General features: G+C 48.2%; 2 protein-coding genes across 6 annotated transcripts; one reads left to right on the top strand and one right to left on the bottom strand.

Annotated features, from left to right (window-relative positions):
• Positions 1-8,625: 8,625 nt before the first annotated feature.
• FOSL1 (FOS like 1, AP-1 transcription factor subunit) lies at positions 8,626-16,035 on the top strand (the record flags this gene model as incomplete). 4 transcript variants are annotated; one of them, XM_080911889.1, is made up of 4 exons in its annotated part: positions 8,626-8,733; positions 10,874-11,071; positions 15,134-15,241; positions 15,622-16,035. In XM_080911889.1, 4 exons carry the CDS (start codon positions 8,626-8,628, stop codon positions 16,033-16,035), a joined length of 828 nt encoding a protein of 275 aa, XP_080768015.1. The 4 variants fall into 4 exon arrangements, with proteins under 4 accessions (XP_080768015.1, XP_080768017.1, XP_080768016.1 ...); XM_080911891.1 differs by lacking the exon at positions 10,874-11,071; XM_080911890.1 differs by lacking the exon at positions 15,134-15,241.
• Positions 16,036-17,312: 1,277 nt separating this feature from the next.
• Positions 17,313-18,264, bottom strand: CCDC85B (coiled-coil domain containing 85B). Of its 2 annotated transcripts, XM_080912571.1 has the most exons (2): positions 18,048-18,264; positions 17,545-17,892 (listed from the first exon to the last, which is right to left on the bottom strand). In XM_080912571.1, exons 1-2 carry the CDS (start codon positions 18,103-18,105, stop codon positions 17,693-17,695), a joined length of 258 nt encoding a protein of 85 aa, XP_080768697.1. In that variant the 5' UTR covers positions 18,106-18,264; the 3' UTR covers positions 17,545-17,692. The 2 variants fall into 2 exon arrangements, with proteins under 2 accessions (XP_080768696.1, XP_080768697.1); XM_080912570.1 differs by having other exon boundaries at positions 17,313-18,264.
• Positions 18,265-20,464: the final 2,200 nt, after the last annotated feature.

The raw sequence follows: 20,464 nt of genomic DNA, 5'->3' as shown, positions 1-20,464 counted from the left end.
TTTGAAATATAAGAGGGTAGCTAAGCAGAGTGGCACACACTTTAAAAAAATATATATTTATTTATATTATGTATATGAGTGCACTGTAGCTGTCTTCAGACACACCAGAAGAGGGTATCAGATCTCATTATAGATGGTTGTGAGCCACCATGTGGTTGCTGGGGATTGAACTCAGGACCTCTGGAAGAGCACTCAGTGCTCTTAACCACTGAGCCATCTCTACAGCTCCTGGCAGAGTTTTAATCCCAGTATTTGGGAAGTAGAAGCAGGTGGATCTCTGCAAGGTCAAAGTCAGCCTGATCAGCATAGTGAGATCCTGTCTCAGAAAAAACAAGCTACAAAATGGGCTGGAGAGATAGATGATGGGTTAAGAACACTGGCTGCTCTTGCAGAGGACTTGGGGTCAGTCCCCATCACCCACATAGTAGCTTATAGCTGTCTGTGACTCTAATACATTGGCTCTGACCTTCATGCCCACTGCACACACAAGGTGCACATACATAAATGCATACAAAACAGTCATAGAGATAAAATAAAAATTAATAAAATCATTACAGATTTTTTTGTTTGCTTTTTGAGACAGGGTTTCTCTTGTGTAGCCTTGGCTATCCTGGAACTCACTCTGTAGACCAGGCTAGCCTTGAACTCACAGATCTGCCTACCTTTGTCTCCTGAATGCTGGGATTAAAGGCATGCTCCACTACCGCCTGGCCAAAACCAATAAAGGTTCAAAAATATAAAAAAATATATAAACTACACAAAAAAGTTGGGCATGGTGACTTGCACCTGGAAGACTGCATGAGTCTGAGAACAGCTCGAACCTGCCCTACACGGTGAGACCCTAGCTCAACAAAGCAAACTGACAATCAACTAAAACGCAAATAAAATCACTAAAATAATCTCTTCCCCAAAGCCCTTTTTATGGCCCCTTGGGAGATATAGGTAGCCACAAATATAGATGTAGGCACATACATAAATTTCTCCCAATTAGCCATTTTTAGAAAGCATTCTAGGAAAGAGGGGGTTTTGGATATTTTAAAGATTTATTTTATTATTTGTTTCATGTATGTGAGTACACTGTCACTCCCTTCAGACACACCAGAAGAGGGCATCAGATCCCATTACAGATGGCTGTGAACCACCATGTGGCTGCTGGGACTTGAACTCAGGACCTCTGGAGGAGCAGTCAGTGCTCTTAACTGCTGAACCATCTCTCCAGCCCTTGTTTTTGTTTTTTAAGTGAAATTGTTCATAGGATCTGAGAACTGAGCTGTATTTCATGAGGGATTTAACCCAGAATGATGTGACCAATATTTTGCTATTTTGTTGGTTCTTCTCTCTTCCACCCTTCTTCTTCCACCTTTTCACCCCCCCCCCGAACACTGGAGTAGGAGAATAAAAGGGGACAGAGAAAAGGAAAAAGATCCCTGAATAAAGTCAGGGGTCGGGGTCGAAAAGCAATGTTATTGCTAGGCTACTTCTTGCTGATTGGAGGCATTGAGTTCCTTAGGGCAAGTTTTATCTTCACCATCAGGATATCTAATTTCTTCATTTATTTCTTTGTGTGCACACTACTTAACAAACTGAGACCAACAACAACCAACCAACACCCCATCTTTCAGGGCCCTAGCCTTTATACCCTCTGAAAAGTCCCCAGAATTCCAAACATCACACCATCACAGAAATTATCTGCAGCTGGCAAAATCATGTCCCTACCAGAGCATGAGGCAAATCATAGCTGCTGTGGACATTCTGAAGCAGCCCATATCCCACACCCACATCAGGAATTAAAATGATAATATTCTTATATTTCTGTGTTTTTTAAAGAAATAAAAATTCCAGAATTGTTGCTACAGAATGGGGCTGGGGGAAATGGTGGGGCACCTGAGTTGGGCAGAATGGGAGTGGGAATGAGAGAAGAGAGGGTACCCAGCAGAGAGACCAGCCTGAGACTGAAGAGGCTCAGTACAGCAAGGTAGCCAGGGCAAAGGAAGCCCAGTGTGCAGGAAGGCCCAGGTTTAGTCCCCTGGAGTGACATATGTCAAGGGTACATGTAACCTCTGCATTTGGGAGGTGGTGAGAGGAGGATCAGGGATTCAAGGCTAGCCTCAGCTACACAACAAACTTGAGGCTAGCCTGGGGTATATGAGAGTGTTTCAAAACAGGGGTTGGAGAGAAGGATCAGCAGTTAAGAGCAATGGCTACTCTCGAAGACTGGAGTTTGGTTCTCAGCACCCACACAATGGCTAACGACCGTCTATGATCTCCACCCAGTTCCAGGGGATTTGACACCCTCTTCTGGCCTCCCTGAGTACTTCATTCATGTGGTTCACAGACATATATGCAGACCAAACACTCATACACATAAAGCAAAGATAAATAAATGTTTTTAGACAAATGAACCAAAACCAACAAAAAATAACCAGCAGATGAACTTTGGAAGCAATTGGTGAAAATCCATGGAAGCCAAAAAAAATGCTTACTCTGTGGCCCCAATATTCCCTCCAAGGAAATGGTAGTAACTGGCCATTGAAGGAAAAAGCAGGTATGCATATGACAGCCTTCTTCACCAGGCCCCTGTCCTCTAAATTGGAAAAGTCCCCAAGCTGTCAGCAAGAAAATAGGAATACTCTTTGAGAACTCTTCATGGAACAGCACTCCATTCTCATATGGATGACAGCTACAAGGCTTTATGTGTACGCTAAAAAAAAAAAAAAAAAAAAAAAAAGTCAGTGAGTTAGCCAGGCAGGGGGCGCATGCCTTTTGTCCCAGGATTTTGGGAGGCAGAGGTAGGTAGATCTCTAAGAGCTCAAGGTCTATGGAATCCCAGGACAGCTGGGGCTACACAATGAGTCCCTGTCTCAAAAAAAAACAACCAACCAAATAAACAACAACAGCAACAACAAAGGCAGAGAGCTGAACATGCTGGATGTCGCTGCTGTCCTCCTTGAGCTTATTTTTAATCAATGTCTTAATTCTAAGAGCTGACACTATAAAACACTTAAAGAAAAACATGATGACTTCTTGACTTTGAACTGAACAAAAGACTTAGATTTTATATTAGATTAGGTTTTGTTTGTTTTATCTTATAGAGACAGGATTTCTCTGCGTACCTTTGGCTGTCCTGGAACTCTGTAGACCAGGCTGGCTTCAAACTCAGAGATCCATGTGCCTCTGACTCCCAAGTGCTGGAATTAAAGGTGTGTGCCACTGTGCCTGGATGGTTCTTAGATTTATCATCAGAAATATCAACAAATGAAAAAATATATAAATTGGATTAAACAAAAATTTAAAGTTTTTGTGAATCAGAAGGACAATATTGCTCGGCATGGTAGCTCCTGGCCAGCTACAACTACATGGTAAGACTCTGTAGTCAAAACAAAACAAGACAAAAGGACAGCAGCAAGCTGGGTGTCAAAAGCAGGGCTGTAATCTCAACCCTTGGAGACTGAGACAGGAGTGGTCCAGGCTAGTTTGAAGCTAGTCCGAGCTGCATGTGACCCAGTCTCCAGATGAAACAAACAATAGCAAAAGAACATTATCCTCAGGTACAGGATAACACATAGTTATTCATGCATGCAATCCTAGCACTCCAGAGCCCGAGGCAGGAGAATGTGAGCTGTGAGTTCCAGAAAATCTGTACTGTATAAACAGATCTATCTAAAAACACCAAGGGCTGAAACCATCCTTCACACACACACACACACACACACACACACACACACACACACAATTTTATTCCAGACAAGATCTTACTCTGTAGCCCTGACTGGCCTGGAACTCATTATATAGACCAGACTGGCCCCTCAAACTCAGAGATCTTCCTACTTCTGCTCCCTGAGATCAAAGGTATTTACCACCACATCCAATGTGTGTGTGTGTGTGTGTGTGTGTGTGTGTGTGTGTGTGTGTGTGTGTGTGAGGTGTTTATGCAACCATGCAAGAGTTCAAATGATTGAGTCTGTGCCATGTTTAAAGGAAGGGTAGTGCAATGGCTTAGCAGATAAAGAAGCCGCTTCTGTGCCTGAAGACCTTTGTTCAGTCAATCCCTCGGATCCATATGGTGGAAGGCAAGAAGGGAGAGTCTGTGCTCAGGTTGTTTACTGACCTCCACACAACAGTGATACAAAATAAACCAAATGTAATAAAAAATGTGAAGACAGCTAAGAGCCAGCTATCATGGGGTAAACCTGTACTATGATCACTGGAGAGGTGAAGGGAAGGGTATAATGAGTCAAAGGCTAGCCTGGGCTACATATCAAGACTCTGCCTATCAACAAAAACAATAAAACGAGAAAGAAACATCTGTAAATCATAAGGATTTATAGTCATAATATACAAAAACTAGTCTATACATCTCACTTAAAAAGAAAAGAATAAAGAAAATGCAGGTGTGGTGTCCCACAGCTACAGTTTGAGAGGCAAAAGCAGGATGATGAGATGTTCAAGATCTTCCTTACCTACATAGAAAGTTGTAGGTCATCCTGGGCTACATAAGATCCTGTTCTACAAAAAGAAAAAACCTCCCATCTTAGAAACAGACAAAGGACTGGAATAGGTATTGTATACAATATACAAGCCAGGAGGTGGTGCCACACTTGGGAGGCAGAGGCAGAAGAATTTCTGAGTTCAGGGCCAGCATAGTCTAAATAGCAAGGTCCAGGTTGGCCAGAAACACAAAGAAACCTTGTCTAGGAAAAAAAACAATAAAACGAGGTGACACGGTGCATCCTCCTGTCTTTATTTTTTTTTTTATTTTAGGTATTTATGTGTTGTGTGTTTTGTCTGCATGTGTGTCTGTGCACCACATGAGTGCCTAATGTTCTTGGATTCCCTGGGTGCTGGGTATTAAACTTGGGTCCAATTTGGAAGACCAGCAGGTGCTTTTACCTGCTGAAGCGTCTCTCCAGCCTGTAATCTTAAATTTTAAATCCCCAACTGCAAACTAACAAGAGTTAGCTGTATTGAAGTCCGAGCCCTTGAGCCTCACTTTGGAAGATGCACAGTTCATAGTCCCTTTGGAAAACTGCCTAGAGGCTCCTGAGGGAGAATCACCAATGCTGTCCTGAGAGAAAAGAAACCTTCATCCTCCCCAAAGCTGGTGCTCTGGTCTCCATCAAAATTCTGTGTGTATCTGGCCCAAAGTGAGCTCCAGCGGTCCAGAGACTGTGGATAAGCTGTAGTGCACACAGCATGAAATATTACTCATTCCCCCAAAGTAAAAATGATCAAATCCATGGGGAAACACAGATAAGCCTTGAAAATCTTTATGTTGAATTAAAGAAGCCAGATGGAAAAGGTCTCATGTGTGAGTCCATTTATGTGAAATACTCAGATTGTGCAAAGCCGCATCCAGAAAGTAGACCAGCAGGGGATGGGGTAAAGGGTACACTGGAGTGATTACTTAATGGGCACAGCGTGTTTTTCTAGACCAATGAAGTTTTGAAACCAGAGAGAGGTGGTGGTTACACAACACTGAGTGTATGAAAGACATGGAACTGGACACTTAAAATGGCGTGTTGTTTGGGTTTCACCTCAATTTAAAAGTAGCTTCAATTTAAAGAGAGCGGGAACTGCAGAACATAAACATCACCTCCAGCTCCCTGGTGGCCCTGAGAACTGGATAGATGCCAGACGTTCTTTCTTCACCTCTTTGGCCTCACTGCATCTCAGGAGGTGCGGATTCTCCGGGCTCAGAGATGGGAAGCCATTGAACCTAGAGCACACAGCAACCAAGGGACAGTGGAAGGGCTTCCCAGCAGTATGCAGCCCCTGGGGTTCTTCTCTAGCTCCCTAGCCACAAGCCGGTGAGGTCAGGCACAGGGAACGTCTGTGCAACCGCAAGGCAGGAGTTAATGACTGATGAGCTTGGAATGTGCTGGTTCTGAAAAGGCCTCTGTGGCTCCACAGTTGCAGCAGGAAGGGGCTTTCAAAGTCACGTACAAAATCTCCACTGGAGACCTGGGCCCGGCTCAGCTGCCACAGTGGGGGAAGAGGGTAGGGCAATCTTTTTTGCAGCAGGAAGATGAATGCTGTCAGGGTGGACTCAAATTCTCCCACGTGCCAGCACCTGACTGCCTATGTCATCAGTCTAACACTGGTCAGCCAAAGAGTTCAAACACCAATCAGTCTGTGTGTACGCATGTGTGTGTGTGTGTGTGTGTGTGTGTGTGTCTGTGTGTGTATTCTCCATTTGCTCATGCTGGAGTGTGAATACGTGCACATGCAAGAGTGTGAGTATGTGCACATGCAAGAGTGCACGTACAACACTCATAAGGAGATCATGGGACAGTGTTTGGGAATCAGTTCTCTCCAGACATCATATGCTCCAGGGATCAAACTCAGGTAGTCAGGCCTGTTGTAGCAAGCACTTTGACCTGCTGAGCCATCTCTGCAGCCCTGTTTTGTTTTTCGAGACAGCGTCATGTAATCCAGGCTGGCCCTGATTAAGCTCATCTTGTAGTAGATGCTGAGCTCAAACATCTTCGATCCTCCTGCCTTTACCTCTAGCACTCTGGGACCACAGTGCTTACCACCAGGCCTGTCTCTGTGACATTATTGTATGTATATCTCAGATGTCGTTGTCTCCCGTTCACAAATGCGGAAACAGGAGCTCACAGTTTGGGTGAATCATCGCAGATTCAGTTGATGGTCACCCATCCAGAATTCAAACCTAGAACCGACAGCATTCTGAGTGTATCATGTATGTATGAGGATTCTTTCTATGGATTCATTACCACCACAATTCTTTTCCCTCCCTCCCCTAACCCCCAACACACATGCCAGCATTTCTCTTTCCGGCAAACTGCTGTAATTTCTCCCAGGATTTCCTAGCATCAGGGCAAGGGAGAGACACCAGGCTGGCGATCTTCTGAGGATCCTTCAACAGCAAAGCACTTTTACATCTGTGGTCTCCTTTGGTCCCACAGCAGCCCTGGGAGGCCAGCAGTGAGGCCCAACATGGACTCGTGAAGGTGGTCTACCCGGGTCACATGGACACAAAGTATAGTTCTCAGACTAGACACCCAGGGCCACTTTGGCCTCTAAGCCTAAGTCTAAACAGCAGAACCCTAGACTTTGTTCCTAAGGAAGAAAGCCCAGGACTCTGCTTCCCTGAGGGCAAGTTTCTTCAGTCTGCACTGAAATGGAAGGAACTGGAGAAAGAGCTTTGGACCCACAGTCTACCAGCCTACCAGTCTTCACGTATGTGCCAAGTAAAGGCTTAAAGACTTGGTCACCAGACCAGCCACTTACTCAGTGGCCTTGAGCAACTCATTTCAATACCAGTCAGCCTCAGTTTTCCCCATCAATTAAATGGGGGTTATGGTGGCCTCTACATCCCCAGCATACCTGGCTAGGGCCTCACCCTTACAAAAGACCTTTCACATACTTCCAAAGTAGGCTGGTGACACACACAGTACTGGAGAAGTGCCTCCAGTCAAAGCTCCAGTCAGGAAGCCTTACTGATCGTGTCTCATGACAACCTGTGTCCTTCTGTAGGCTCTGTCTGCCTGCAGAGGCCTGGATCACAGCTTGTGATAGCCCCAGAGACGGTCTCAGGTCTCAAACATGTAGCGAGTTCTATCTGTGGGTACCCAAATGTCACTTCCTTTAGTATTAAAATATAACAACATTTTGTAACCCTGGTTTGTCACAACCTTTTGGTCTATCAGAAGCCTTGACAGCAGTTGAAACTGGGTGTGGTGGCACACACTTGTAACGTCTGCCCTCCACTAGGGAAGTGAAAGCAGGAATTCCAGGTTATCCTTAGCGGTGAAAGGATCTCAAGACCAACCTGCACTACACTACCTGAGACTATCTACAACAGCATTTTAGAGGTGAAGGGAAGGATCAGGAGTTCAAGGCCAGCCTCAACTAGATACCTGAGACCCTGTCTCAACCAACCTCCCTCCACAAACGACAAAGCAAACTCAGCTAAACAAACCTCCCACCCCATTCCAGAGGAGCGGTCTTAAGTCAAGAGACTTAAGATTTCCTTCCATTTCAATTCAGACTTGGGTGACAGTTGGAATGATTCCTGCCAGGGAAAAAATGATGATGATGATGATGATGGTGATGATGACAACCCATATTTATAATTCACAGTTTTCAGGCACTTTCCCCTTTCTTCTTTCTATATCTCGCCACGAGGCCAGGTGACTACGGGATTTTTTTTTTCCCCACCTTCTTCTATGGTGTTGGGAACTTTGACTAGCCTGGACGGGGCGGGGCGCAGCTACAAGCCCCAACCTCAGCTAGGTGAGTCAGGGGGAATCCTCACTGCACCTGGGCGCGGCAAGGAAATTGCACCATGTATGGGCAGCTGCGTCAGAGGGGGCGTGGCTGTCGCGGATGCTAGGGGACGCCAAGTCGCTCACTTTTTCCCAGTAGAGACGGTTGGCCACCAGAACAGGGGGTCGTGAAGTTCCGAGCAGACCGGTCCACGGAGGTTCATCTGGAGAGGTGGGTCCCTTGCAGGCGCCGCTGAGACACGCCCCCACCCCCTGCTGTGCAAGTGGTTCAGCCCAAGAACTTCATTCATAAAAAAGACCAGACTCTGCGAGGCGCGAGTGAGTCAGAACCGCAGCCGCCGACGCGGACCCTACGGAACATCCAGCCCAGGGCATGTACCGAGACTTCGGGGAACCGGGACCGAGCTCCGGGGCTGGCAGCGCGTACGGTCGCCCCGCGCAGCCCCCGCAAGCGCAGCCACAGACCGCCCAACAGCAGCAGGTGAGGCTGGCGAATCTCCCGGGGGACCTGGGTTTGGACAGCATTGGGAATGCTGGGGTTAGTCTAGTTTGCTCCGGGATTAGGACTGGGACCCCGAGCAGCAGTTGGCTCTGGTGGTCGCGACCCGGGATCCTGCACGTTCTGCGTGGTTCAGGAACCGGGTGGCCAAGGGGACGCGCGGCGCGCAGCGGGAAGAGCGAAGATGTTCGAATTCCCCTTCTCGCTCTCCCTGGCTGACTGTCAATCTGTGGCTGACTGTCAATCTGCTCCTCCATCTCTGTTACGGTTTTTAATTTCCTCCTATCTGCCCCTAAATACGCTGCCTCCCCCCCCCCCCAAAATACCTGCCCCATCCCAGCCTATACAGGATCAGAAGAGTTCTCCATCTCCAGTTAATAACTGGAACCTGGGCACATAGGAGACGGGGTCCAGCGGGGGACAGCGGGTTCTTAGCAGCCTGTCTGCGGCTGTCCGTGCGTTGCTTTAATTGTCCGTATCCCTTTACCCGGTCAAGTCCTCATCATTTTGTGTGCAGTGTAGAACCCATGGGCCCCACACAGTGGTTCTGAGGGGTACCTGGAGACCACGAAGTATTGGTTCGTGCGCGGGGTCATCTGCCCGGCCACTATCGAGCTCCACATTCTAGGCACTCGACGTCTCCCACTGCTGGATTGGGCCACTTGAGAGGTTGCAGGTGCCCATTTCCTGTCGAGGGGCCGCGAGCACGTGTCGCCAGGGGAGGGAAGGAGTTGCGTCCGTTTCGCCGAGTCACAGCGGCCGAGTCACTGAGGCTGAGTCACCCTGAATGCCCCTCCCTTCCTGGCCCCAAACGGCCCCTAGGACCGACGACCTGGGAGCGGGAGATGCCCCTGGCAGTGCTTCTAGCCCAGAACTGGGGGTCACTGAGCTGCTGCGTCGTCCCCCAGTTTTGGGCTGGGGGACATAGCTGTCCAGACTTGCCTAGGCATGCGAGGTGTATTCTGGACTGAAGGGAACCCACACCCTTAGCTCACAGGGCTTGAACCCAGTTTGCTCTCCCAAGATGCTCAGCCCTCACCGACACTCAATCCCAACACATGCCTCAGATTTCTGGAAAAGGACAATAGAATGCCACGCCCCTTCTGGGAGGCTTTTACTCCCTTTAACTTATATCATGGACCCCATCAATTTTGAACCTTCAAGTTTTTAAATCAACAGCTAGGCATGCATTTAACACCAGCATTCAGGAAGAAGAGGCAGGCAGATTCCTGGGAGTTTGAGGCCAATTTGGTCTACAAAGTGAGTTCCAGGACAGCCAGAGTTATATAACAGAGAGAGACCCTTTATCAAAACCAAAATTTAAAAAATATTTAAAAGCTGATTAAACCAATTTCTGAGCTATGAGTGTCAGCTTCTCCGCAGCTATGAAACGTTGAATGATATTAACAAGAACAGGGAAACTGAGGCAACACTGAGGCTAAATTATGTGTCCCAGTCTCAAAGTCAATGGCCAAGCTGATGCTTGAAACAAGACTCCCGAGCTACAGTGCTGCTTGTCTATAGTCTTGGTGCCTGGGAGGTAGAGGCAGAAGAATCAGAGTTCAGGTCTAGCCTGAGCTACATGATTACCTCTCCCCCACCCCCAACAACAAATTCTTTTACCTGATTCTCAGAGTTGCCTTGGGAGTTAGAAGCTGAAAGTATGTTCATCTGTGAGGATGGGTATAGGAAGGGGTGAGACCTCTGCCATTTTAGGCTCAAATCTTAGTTTCTACTTACTAGTTGTGGGTCTATGGGCAACTGTTCTCCTGTCTGAAAACCAAGATATAATTATGCCAGCAGTGTGAGTCACTGTTTGTCCATCCCCCCACCATCAAGTCACTGTTTGTTAAGTAGTTGGAACAGTGTTGAACAGTTCATACTTGATTTAAAACAAAACAAGACAAAACAAAAAAACAACTATCTCTGATGGAGAAACAGAGAGAGACATTTTGTGACCTTCTCAAAGTAACACAGTAAGTTTCTGATTACCAAATTGTGCTCCTTGTGGTTTCCCAGAACCACTATCTACACTGAGGTTAAGAGAGACAAAAGTCCAGCTCTAGTCCCCTGGAAGCACCTCAATCTACACAGACCTTATCATTCCCTTCTTGTTTCTCAGAAGTACCACCTTGTGCCAAACATCAACACTGTGAGTGGCAGCCAGGAATTGCAGTGGATGGTGCAGCCTCATTTCCTGGGACCCAGTGGCTATCCCCGACCTCTGGCCTATCCCCAGTACAGTCCCCCCCAGCCCCGGCCAGGAGTCATCCGAGCTCTAGGGCCACCTCCAGGGGTGCGACGCAGGCCCTGTGAGCAGGTAAGGAACAGCCCTTGGGAGTCCTACTAGACAGGGGCAGGATCTTGCTAAGAGGGAATTTCTATCCGCATAGGAGTCCCTGGGAGACCAAGGAAGAGGTAAAAGGTCACCTTTGAGTCAAGGAAAGCTTCCTGGAGAAGGCTACATGTTAAGCTAAGCTGCCAATAGGATTTGTGTATGGAAAGCTGAAAAGAATCTTCTTGGGAATAGGGTTGAAGGCACAAGAATGGAGGTGGAGGGGACAGAGTGTGAAGTAAGCATGTCTCCACTGTGCTGTGCACAGGGCGGAGGGAAGGCTGATGCCGTCTATGTACCTTGGGGCGAGGGAACACTAGGAATGAGTTCTTCTCAACGTTCTCTGGGTCTCAGCCTATTTCTTTTAATTATCACGAAAAGTGAGTGGGCAGTGGTGTTGGAAGCCTTTAATCCCAGCACTGGGGAAGCAGAGGCAGGCAGATCTATGAGTTCGAGGCCAGCCTGGTCTACAGAGTGAGTTCCAAGACAACCAAGCCTACAGAGAAGCCCTGTCTCAAGAAAGGGGGAAAAAAAGTGAATGGGAAATGTATTTCAAATTTTCCATCTTCCAGCAGAGGAAGTGAAGCATAGAAAGGTATTCGCTTGCCCGAGTTCATAGGAATGTGAGTAATGAGACAGGACTGCCGCTGGTCTCAGGTCTCCTTGACTCCCAAAGTCAGAGGGTCTCATGAGCCACTGTCTCAATGGAAGCACAAGGTTGCAGAGTGAGCTAAATTTTACCACCCTGAACTCCTTTCTAAAATAAATAAGGTTATGTTTTGGTTGGTTGGTTTGAGGTAGGGTCTTGAGATCCTCCTGCCTTCCCAAGTGCTAGGATCATATATATATGTTATATACCTGACAGGGATGGAGCCTCTTTTAGGCCATGGCACTTCTCTCCCTGAAGTACTGAGACTATGAGTCTAGTGCAGAGAGCTCTCCATACTCTAAAGCTGGCTGTACTGGGCCTGCCTGTAATCCCATAACTTGCAAAGCAGAGACAGGAGGAGCCATTTATTCCACTCTCAGAAACATGGGAAGTTTAAGGTCAGACTGGGATATATAAACCCTGTCTCTGATAACCAAACAACAACAAAAGAAAACTTGACTTAAATGTTAAGTAGGAAAAAATATGATGTAAGAAACAAGCCTGGGCGGGGGGTTTACCTCTGTGGTGAAGAACCTGCTTCAAGCCTGAAGCCGTGGACTCAATCCCCAGTGTATACACATATACTCAAGTGAATGCATACCCAGATCCTTGCCATAATGGCTTGATAGAGGATGGAGAGGGAAGGCAAGGCCCTGGGAGATATGCGAGACAGGCCAGAGAACAGCCAGCAGCAGGCTTCCCAGCAACTGAACAGCTTACTTCTGTGACCAGGGTGAATCCTTCCTTCAGCCCTGTCCTGAGTGTCACCTTTTGATCATGGGTATTAGTGGGTTGGAGCTGTAAGCTGTGGGTAGGTGGTCCCATCAAATAGCCTTTCACTCAGTGTGAATCGAGTGACTATAAAATCACGCTCTGGAACTTTAACAAATTACTCATCCTTCCTGAGCTTCAATTCCTTACATGTGAGTATGCAGAGGTCTGGAGAGGTGACTCAGCAGTAGCTCTGGCTGCTCTGATCCAGGTTCCATTCTCAGCACCATATAGCAACTCACTGTCCAGAATTTACCCCTAAGGTTCTGATGCTCTCTTCTGGCTTCCACCAGCACTGCATGTATGTGGCGCTCATACATAAAGACAGGCAAAGCACTCATACACATAAATTTGTTGGTTTTTTTTTTTTTTTTTTTTTTTTTTTTTTTTTGAGATAGGGTTTCTCTGTGTAGCCCTGGCTGTCCTGGAACTCACTCTATAGACAAGGCTGACCTCAAACTCACAGAAGTCCACTTGCCTCTGCCTCCTGAGTATGGAGACTAAAGGTGTGTGCCATCACCACAAGCTAATTTTTTTTGGGGGGGCGGGTAAATCTTATTTATGAATGAGCCCTTGCATGTATATTTGGTATTTGGTATACCTGCATACCAAAAGGCATCAGATCCTATTATAGATGGTTGAAAGCCACCATGTGTTGCTGGGATTTGAACTCAGGACCTCTGAAACAGCAGCCAGTGCTCTTACCCATTAAAACATTTCTCTAGCCCAAGGCTACTTTTTTTTTTTTTTTTTTTTTTTTTTTAAGAATTCTTTTGTGCTGTAGAGATGGCTCAGTGGTTAGGAGCACTGACTGCTCTTCCAGAGGTCCTGAGTTCAATTCCTAGTAACCACATGGTGGTTCACAACCATCTGTAATGAGATCTGATGCCCTCTTCTGGTGTGTCTGAAGACAGCTACAGTGTACTTATATAATAAATAAATTATATCAGTCCTCTTAACTACTGAGCCATCTCTCCAGCCCCTTAAAGATTTATTTATTTATTATATAAGTATGTAGCTGTCTTCAGACACACTAAAACAGGGTACCAGATCTCATTACAGATGGTTGTGAGCCACCATGTGGTTGCTAGGATTTGAACTCAGGACCTCTTGGAAGAGTAGTCAGTGTTCTTAACCACTGAACCATCTCTCCGGGCCACCTTTTAAAAAATCTTTAAACAAACAAAATAAAAACAAAAAACCAAAGCCACTGTTCAGGCAGTGGTGAGTTTGAGGTCAATGTGGTCTGACCTACAAACCAAGTTCCAGGATAGCCAAGGGCTACACAGAGGAAACCCTCTCAAAAAACAATTTATGTTGGGATGTTAGGGATGCTGGTGAGTCAGCTCAGTGGGTAAAGGTACTTGCTGCCAAGCCTAAAGACCTGAGTTCAATCCTTGAAACCCACATAGTGGAAGGAGAGAATCAACCTCCCAAAAGTTGTCCTCAGGTCTCCTGAGGTTCTATGGCACACTTGCATGTGCACACACACACACACACACATCTGACTCTAGCCAGGCATAGTGTGGCACATGCCTTTAATCACAGCACTTGAGAAGCAGAGGCAGGTGACATTTGAGGCCAGCCTGGTCTACAGAGTAAGTTCTATGACAGCCAGAGCTATGAAGAGAAACCCTGTTTTTAAAAACAAAACAACAGCAAAAGAATCTACGTAGGGAAGCTGGAAGCCCAGGAATCTGGGGTTTGAGGACAGTCTTGCCTATATGTTGTGTTTAAGGCCAGCCTGGGACACACGAAACTCTGACTTTTTTAAAAAGACAACACAAGCCAGATATGGTGGCACACATCTTCACCTGGGAGGCAGATGGCAGGTGGATCTCTGTGAATTCCAGGCCAGCCTGATCTATAAATCAAGTTCAAGGCCAGGCAAGGCTACTCAGAGATTCTGTCTAAAATACAAAGAAACAAAACTATGAAAAGCAGAAAAGAGCTGTAGAGATGGCTCAGTGGTTAGAAGCACTGACTGCTCTTCCAGAAGTCCTGAGTTCAAATCCCAGCAACCATATGGTGGCTCACAACCATCTGTAATGGGATCTGATGCCCTCTTCTGGTGTATCTGAAGACAGCTACAGTATACTTATATACCATAAATGAATACATCTTTTTTTTTTTTTAAAAGCAGAAAAAAGAATCTATTTAAGGTAGAGCATTTGCCTACCTAGCATGTACCAGGCCATGGGTTTGATCCCTAGCACTAAACAAAAGTCTCAGAAAGTGCTGTGCTGGCATAGCAGATCGATTCCCAGTAACTTTTGGCACACAAGAGCACCTCTTACGATTTATAGCTCCTGGGGGAAGAAATTCCATTCCGCAGATGAGAAGGCTGAGAGTCCTGTAAAGAGATAATTATGTCTTATAGACTCAGGAGGGAAGGCTGCTTCAGCCTGAGAGAGGAGAAGCTTCCTGGGAGAGGGAAAGCATTACAGGGAAGAAACCAGCAGTAATGCCAGGTGTGAGCTGGAAATGTCACCAGTGAGGTGAGGAGCGTCGGAGTGAGGAGTGGTGGCACCTAAACTACAGGCTGAAGGAAATTTGGATGGCCAGCTCAAGGCAGCTGGTGGCTCAGGGTCAGCCTCATTGTCCCCCCTTCTTCTCTTCCAATCTAGATCAGCCCAGAGGAGGAAGAGCGCCGAAGGGTGAGACGTGAGCGGAACAAGCTAGCAGCTGCCAAGTGCAGAAACCGAAGAAAGGAACTGACAGACTTCCTGCAGGCGGTGAGCATCATCCAGTACCGAGGGTCCCCAAGCCCGGACCCACCAAGACTAAGAGGGGCCTCGGCTCCCGGGAACAAGAGACCCTATAAATTACTCCTCCACACTCTGTTTTCCTCTCTACCTGAGGGGAAGTCCTGGAAAAAGGATAAGGGAAAGTGGTTTAAATACTGTTTGTCTTGGGCTTCGAGGCAGAATTGAAGTTGGTAGGCAAATCTCCTAAGATCCCTGGGCCTGATGGGAGTCATGCCCATTTTCTCCCAGGGTCTCATGGGAGTTGCAGTCCAGACTTGTTGGGGGATCCCAGGCACAATCCCTACTCCAACCTGAGGCTTGGAGATCTTTAGCCTTCATTTTCCTAACTTTCTGCTAATCCTGTAAAGGAGACCGACAAATTGGAGGATGAGAAATCGGGGCTGCAGCGAGAGATTGAAGAGCTGCAGAAGCAGAAGGAACGCCTTGAGCTGGTGCTGGAAGCTCATCGCCCCATCTGCAAAATCCCAGAAGGAGACAAAGACACAGGTGGTACCAGCAGCACCAGCAGTGTCAGCAGCCCACCGGCCCCCTCCCGCCCAGTGCCTTGTATCTCCCTTTCTCCAGGGCCAGTACTTGAACCGGAAGCATTGCATACCCCCACGCTCATGACCACACCCTCTCTGACTCCTTTCACTCCGAGTCTGGTTTTCACCTATCCTAGCACACCAGAACCTTGTTCCTCAGCTCATCGAAAAAGTAGCAGCAGCAGCGGCGACCCCTCCTCCGACCCCCTGGGTTCTCCCACACTCCTGGCTTTGTGAGGCACCCAGCCACACCCCTTCCTTGCTGGTGCTCTCCCCCAGTCATCTCCCCTCCCATTCGTCCAGCAGGCCTGGAACATACCCATGCCCCAAACCAGCAGGTCTTTTCTATCTCTTCCGATTAGAGAGAACACATTATACTTTGACGTAGAGCCAGCTTGGGGGTCCCCAAAGCTGCTCACTGTTTCTCTAGAGCCGGCCTATCATAATTTGCACAAAATCAGAGAAAATATGTCCCCTCTGCCAGAGAAAGCCTGGCGGCCCAGACTTTGTAGATCCCCAGTGATCCTTTTACGCCCTAACCCCCTGCAGACCACTCTCCCACACCACGTCACTTTCTTGCTATCCAGCCTCTCCACCTAGACAGAAGGTGCCCTTTGACCAGCCTAGAACACTAACTCACCCAGCAGCACCAGGACATCCTGCAGGCTCCTCCTGAATGGCGCAACTCAGGGGGCACCAGTGGCTTCTGGGATGAGCTGAGCTGCACTCCCTAGCTCTGAGAAGCGTTTAGCTCCAGGGTATCCAAGCCTCCACAGCAAGGGCAGCTGCTATTTATTTTCCTAAAGAGACTATTTTTATACAACCCTTCCAAAACGGAATAAAAGGCTTGAAGCTCTAGTCTGAGTTGTCATGTTGGATCCAGAGGCTAAAGGAGACCGTTTGTAACAGGAGTTCCAGGTTCCAGTCTTAGCCGTGACCTCGAAGAAGCTACCCATATTTTTGTTCTTCGATATTCTCATCTGAAGAATGGGGCTACCTCTGCTCTGCCTCGTCTCCTGTACTGAGAGACTGGGAATGCTCTGGAGTGCAAGCAAAGGTTATCAATTATTTTCCCCATGGGAACACACATTGCTTCTGTCTTAAGGACTGGGGGCAGGGAAGGCTGGCAGTATATCCGTCCACTATCCGACCAGGCAGCTCAGTGGGCTTTAGGCCCCCAACACCTGCTTCCTGTCCCATTGTTCTGGACAGGAAGGAGCCTGGAAGGGAGCTGGAGCCACTTTAGTGGCCGGATTTCGGCCTGTCTTGGCCTAAATCCGGGGAAGTTAGTGGTCAACCGCCGTCTCAAATCCCACCCCAAACCCAGGTAATGGGGAATTAGCTGAGGCTCTGCAGTCCCTCCGGATAGTAAGGGATCTTAACTACCTGCACCACATCTCTGGGTTTCCGCCCTTTTCCCAACCCCGGCGAGTTCCAGACACAAGCTGGCCAGGATTCGGGCTCTGCTTCCTTCCCAGTTTATTAGTCCCCACCCAACCCAAGTCCCTCCACTTCAGCCTCCATTCCCCTGCTGCTCTGCCAGCAAGAGCGAGGGGCCCTCCTCAGTGCCAGGGCTTTTCCAGTACATGCCAGCACCCTAGTGCTCAGCCGAAGCTGCGCCCAGGTGTGGAGGTTCACAACATTCCCCGCGCTCAGAGAGCAATCCAGGCAAGCATTGGCGTGGAAAATGCGGCGCCTTCAGTCATCAGGGGAGCAGGCTAGGGGCAATTGATCCGGGCTGCCCACACTGCCAGTGCTGGAACTTCCATCACCTAGGTCGCGGGGCCCGCACGGAGGCAGGGCCAACTCGGGTGTGGGCCCAGCACCTGAGCCCACTGCGCCACCGGGGCCACCGCGGGGGCCCCACTCTTCGCCCAGTGCTAGGCAAAGCTCCTTAAGGGCCAGATTTTCCCGCAGTAGCTCCTCCTGGCGGCCTTCCAGCTCTGCTAGCTTCTGCCAACAGCCACCCAGGTCCTCGCGCACCGCCCGGGATGCTTGGGTCCCAAAGAGCTGCCATTGGCGCGCCGCACGCCGTCCTCGTTGGCGCTCCGAGTCCAGGAAGCAGCAGAGGTCGCGCAGCTCCCGGTTCTCCGCCTGCAGGCGCCGGTTGAGCTGTTTGAGCTCACGGATCTCGCCCAGGTGACCCTGCAGCTGCCGATTCACCTCCTGCATCAGGCGGCCGCGCTGCACCAACGCTGCCAGACGCGCTGCCTCCTCCCGCCGCAGGCGCCGCACCAGCTCCTCCTTACCCAGCGCCGCCATCTCCTCGTCCGTCAACTCCTCCAGGCCGCCTGCCTCGGCCTCCATAGTTGATCAGGCAGCTGCAGCATTGCCTGCCAACGGCCGAGGCTCTGGAACCCCTCCTCGGGCCGGTTGCCGCTCAGGCTCCGGCCCGGGCTCTCTGGCTCCAAGGACCGTAGGCAGTGGAGGAGGCAGCATAGGCTGCAGCAGCTACCCTGGGCTGGGCACGAGGCCGGGCGCGCGCCGGGGCGGAGCCTCGTGATGTTGCCCAAGAACAGCCAATCGACAAAAAAAAAAAAAAAAAAAAAAAAAGCTCTCGGGAAGGGGCGGGGCCTAATCCTGTAGCTCTCTTTTTTCCGCCCACTTCGGACCTGGATGTCACGACCCTCAAACAGTAGGGACATTCTCTCTACTTTCCTTCTATGGTCATCTCAGCTGGACTTGAAGGCGTTGCAGGACTCCATGTTCCAAATCTCCTCGATCACTTTCTGAGAAATGATATTCAGATGCTGCCTTTGACTTCTGCCCACCCCGCAACAGAAGCTAAGCAGATGGCTTACCGGGCTCTTATTCCTTTGCCGGAACTCTGAAGCATTACTTGCTCCCAGCTATTCCGAATCTAGAGTCAAAGGTCTTGGCTCATTCCCAATCAACCCTCCCTCCCATGGACCGTTTCCTGCCGCAGGATGGGCCATCCAAAGGATTTGTTTGTTTGTTTAATAAACCTTTTTGTGTGAAAGCTCTGTGAAGAAATAAACTTAACAAGAATCTTGTATTTAACCAAAAAGGTCAACATCTGACAGAAGAAGCTAAGGCTATACAGAAAAAGCCTGTCTTAGAGGGGGAGGGAGAAGAATGAATATGAATGAGAATCTTTTGAGGAAGAGAGGGCAGGCATGGAAGCTCACACTGAGCATATGGCTCATTGATAAAACACCTAGCATGTGGAAGGCCCTGATTCATTCTTGGCCCATAAAAGAAGGATATGATGCAGAAGTAGTCCCTGAGATACCCAAAATATTTCCCAAAGAGGAGATATCTGAGGGGCCCTTAAAAATGCATAAGATGCCAGCAAAGGGTTCCAGGATAGATAGGGCTATGTAGAGAGACCCTATCATCAAAATAAATAAATAAATAAGACTAGCAAGAGAAAGTATGTGAGAGAAAGCAAGAAGTCTGGGGAAAGTCAATGGTGCCCTGTAGATTCTAGCTCCTTTAGGGTTCAGTGCGGATAGCTCTGAGATTTTGGTAAGTGTGGGGTGTGGGCATATGGAAAGTGGTAAGATAAGGAGGCTTTGAAGAACCCGGTGTGGGCTGGAGAGATGGCCCAGTGATTAGGAGTGCAGACTGTTCTTCCACAGGTCCTGAGTTCAAATCCCAGCAACCACATGGTGGCTCACAACCATGTAATGGGATCTGATGCCCTCTTCTGGTGTGTCTGAAGACAGCTACAGTGTACTCATATATAATAAATAATCTTTAAAGTGAAGAAGAGCCGGGTGTACTGGTACCTCCTATCCTGTAATCTCAGTGCTTGGGAGACTGATGTGAGTTTACACTAGCCTATACTACAAAATAAGACCTAGTCTCAACAAACAAAGCATAAAAGGGAGGTAGGCTTCAATGGTGGATAGATGTTGGGTTCTTAAGGACCTGCAATGCTAGACTAGAGGGTTTCCAAAGGCCAGTAAGAATTTTGAACAGGGAAATAACATTTCAAAGTGTTTTGTTTGAGGCAGGGTATGTCATTCTGAAGAGCCTGAGAGTAGACCAGGCTGGCCTCTAATTCACAGAGATTCTCTGGCCTCTGTGAAGGAAGTACAAGCATGAACCATCACACTCAAGAAAATATACATTCTAAAAAGGCTTTTCAGAAGCCAGTTGTGTGGGCATGTGTCAGTAAGCCTAGCACAAGCTTCAGGAATCCAAGATCATGTTCCCCACAGAAAATCTAAGATCTGAGCTGTAGGATACTTTGTCCCCAAAGATGTCTCCCAATGTGCTGTGTAGGCGGACTCTGGTGGCAGGGTGTACTCTAGATTAATAACACTGTGTCAGTGAGTACAGAGCTGTGCAGAAAGCCTAGCCTGGCACTAAGTCAGGGGGCGGGGAGTACAAAGCAGACAAGCCCTCAGCAGGCAAGCTCATCAACAGCTCTGAATGCCTCAAGAGAGGAACTTGGGAGACAGCCCAAGTTTCTAGAACTGGAGGGATGCTGGGGCTGCCACTGAGATAAGATTACAGGAAAACAGACTGGAGCTGAGAGGGCTTTCTCTAGAAACCCTAAAATGTGCTCTGTCTAGGAACCAGAGGTAATCTGGCCTTGTTAACCATGATGTCTGGGACTGGGACCTCCTCCTGTCTCTTGGTGCGCTGAGATAAAATGGCTTCTGTAAGGCTTTTTTTTTTTTTTTTTTTTTTTCCA

This window comes from Micromys minutus (genome assembly GCF_963924665.1).
Source record: "Micromys minutus genome assembly, chromosome: 2".
Taxonomy (NCBI): Eukaryota; Metazoa; Chordata; class Mammalia; order Rodentia; family Muridae; genus Micromys; species Micromys minutus.
Note: the sequence above shows the minus strand (reverse complement) of the source record. Positions and strands in the feature narration are given on the sequence as shown.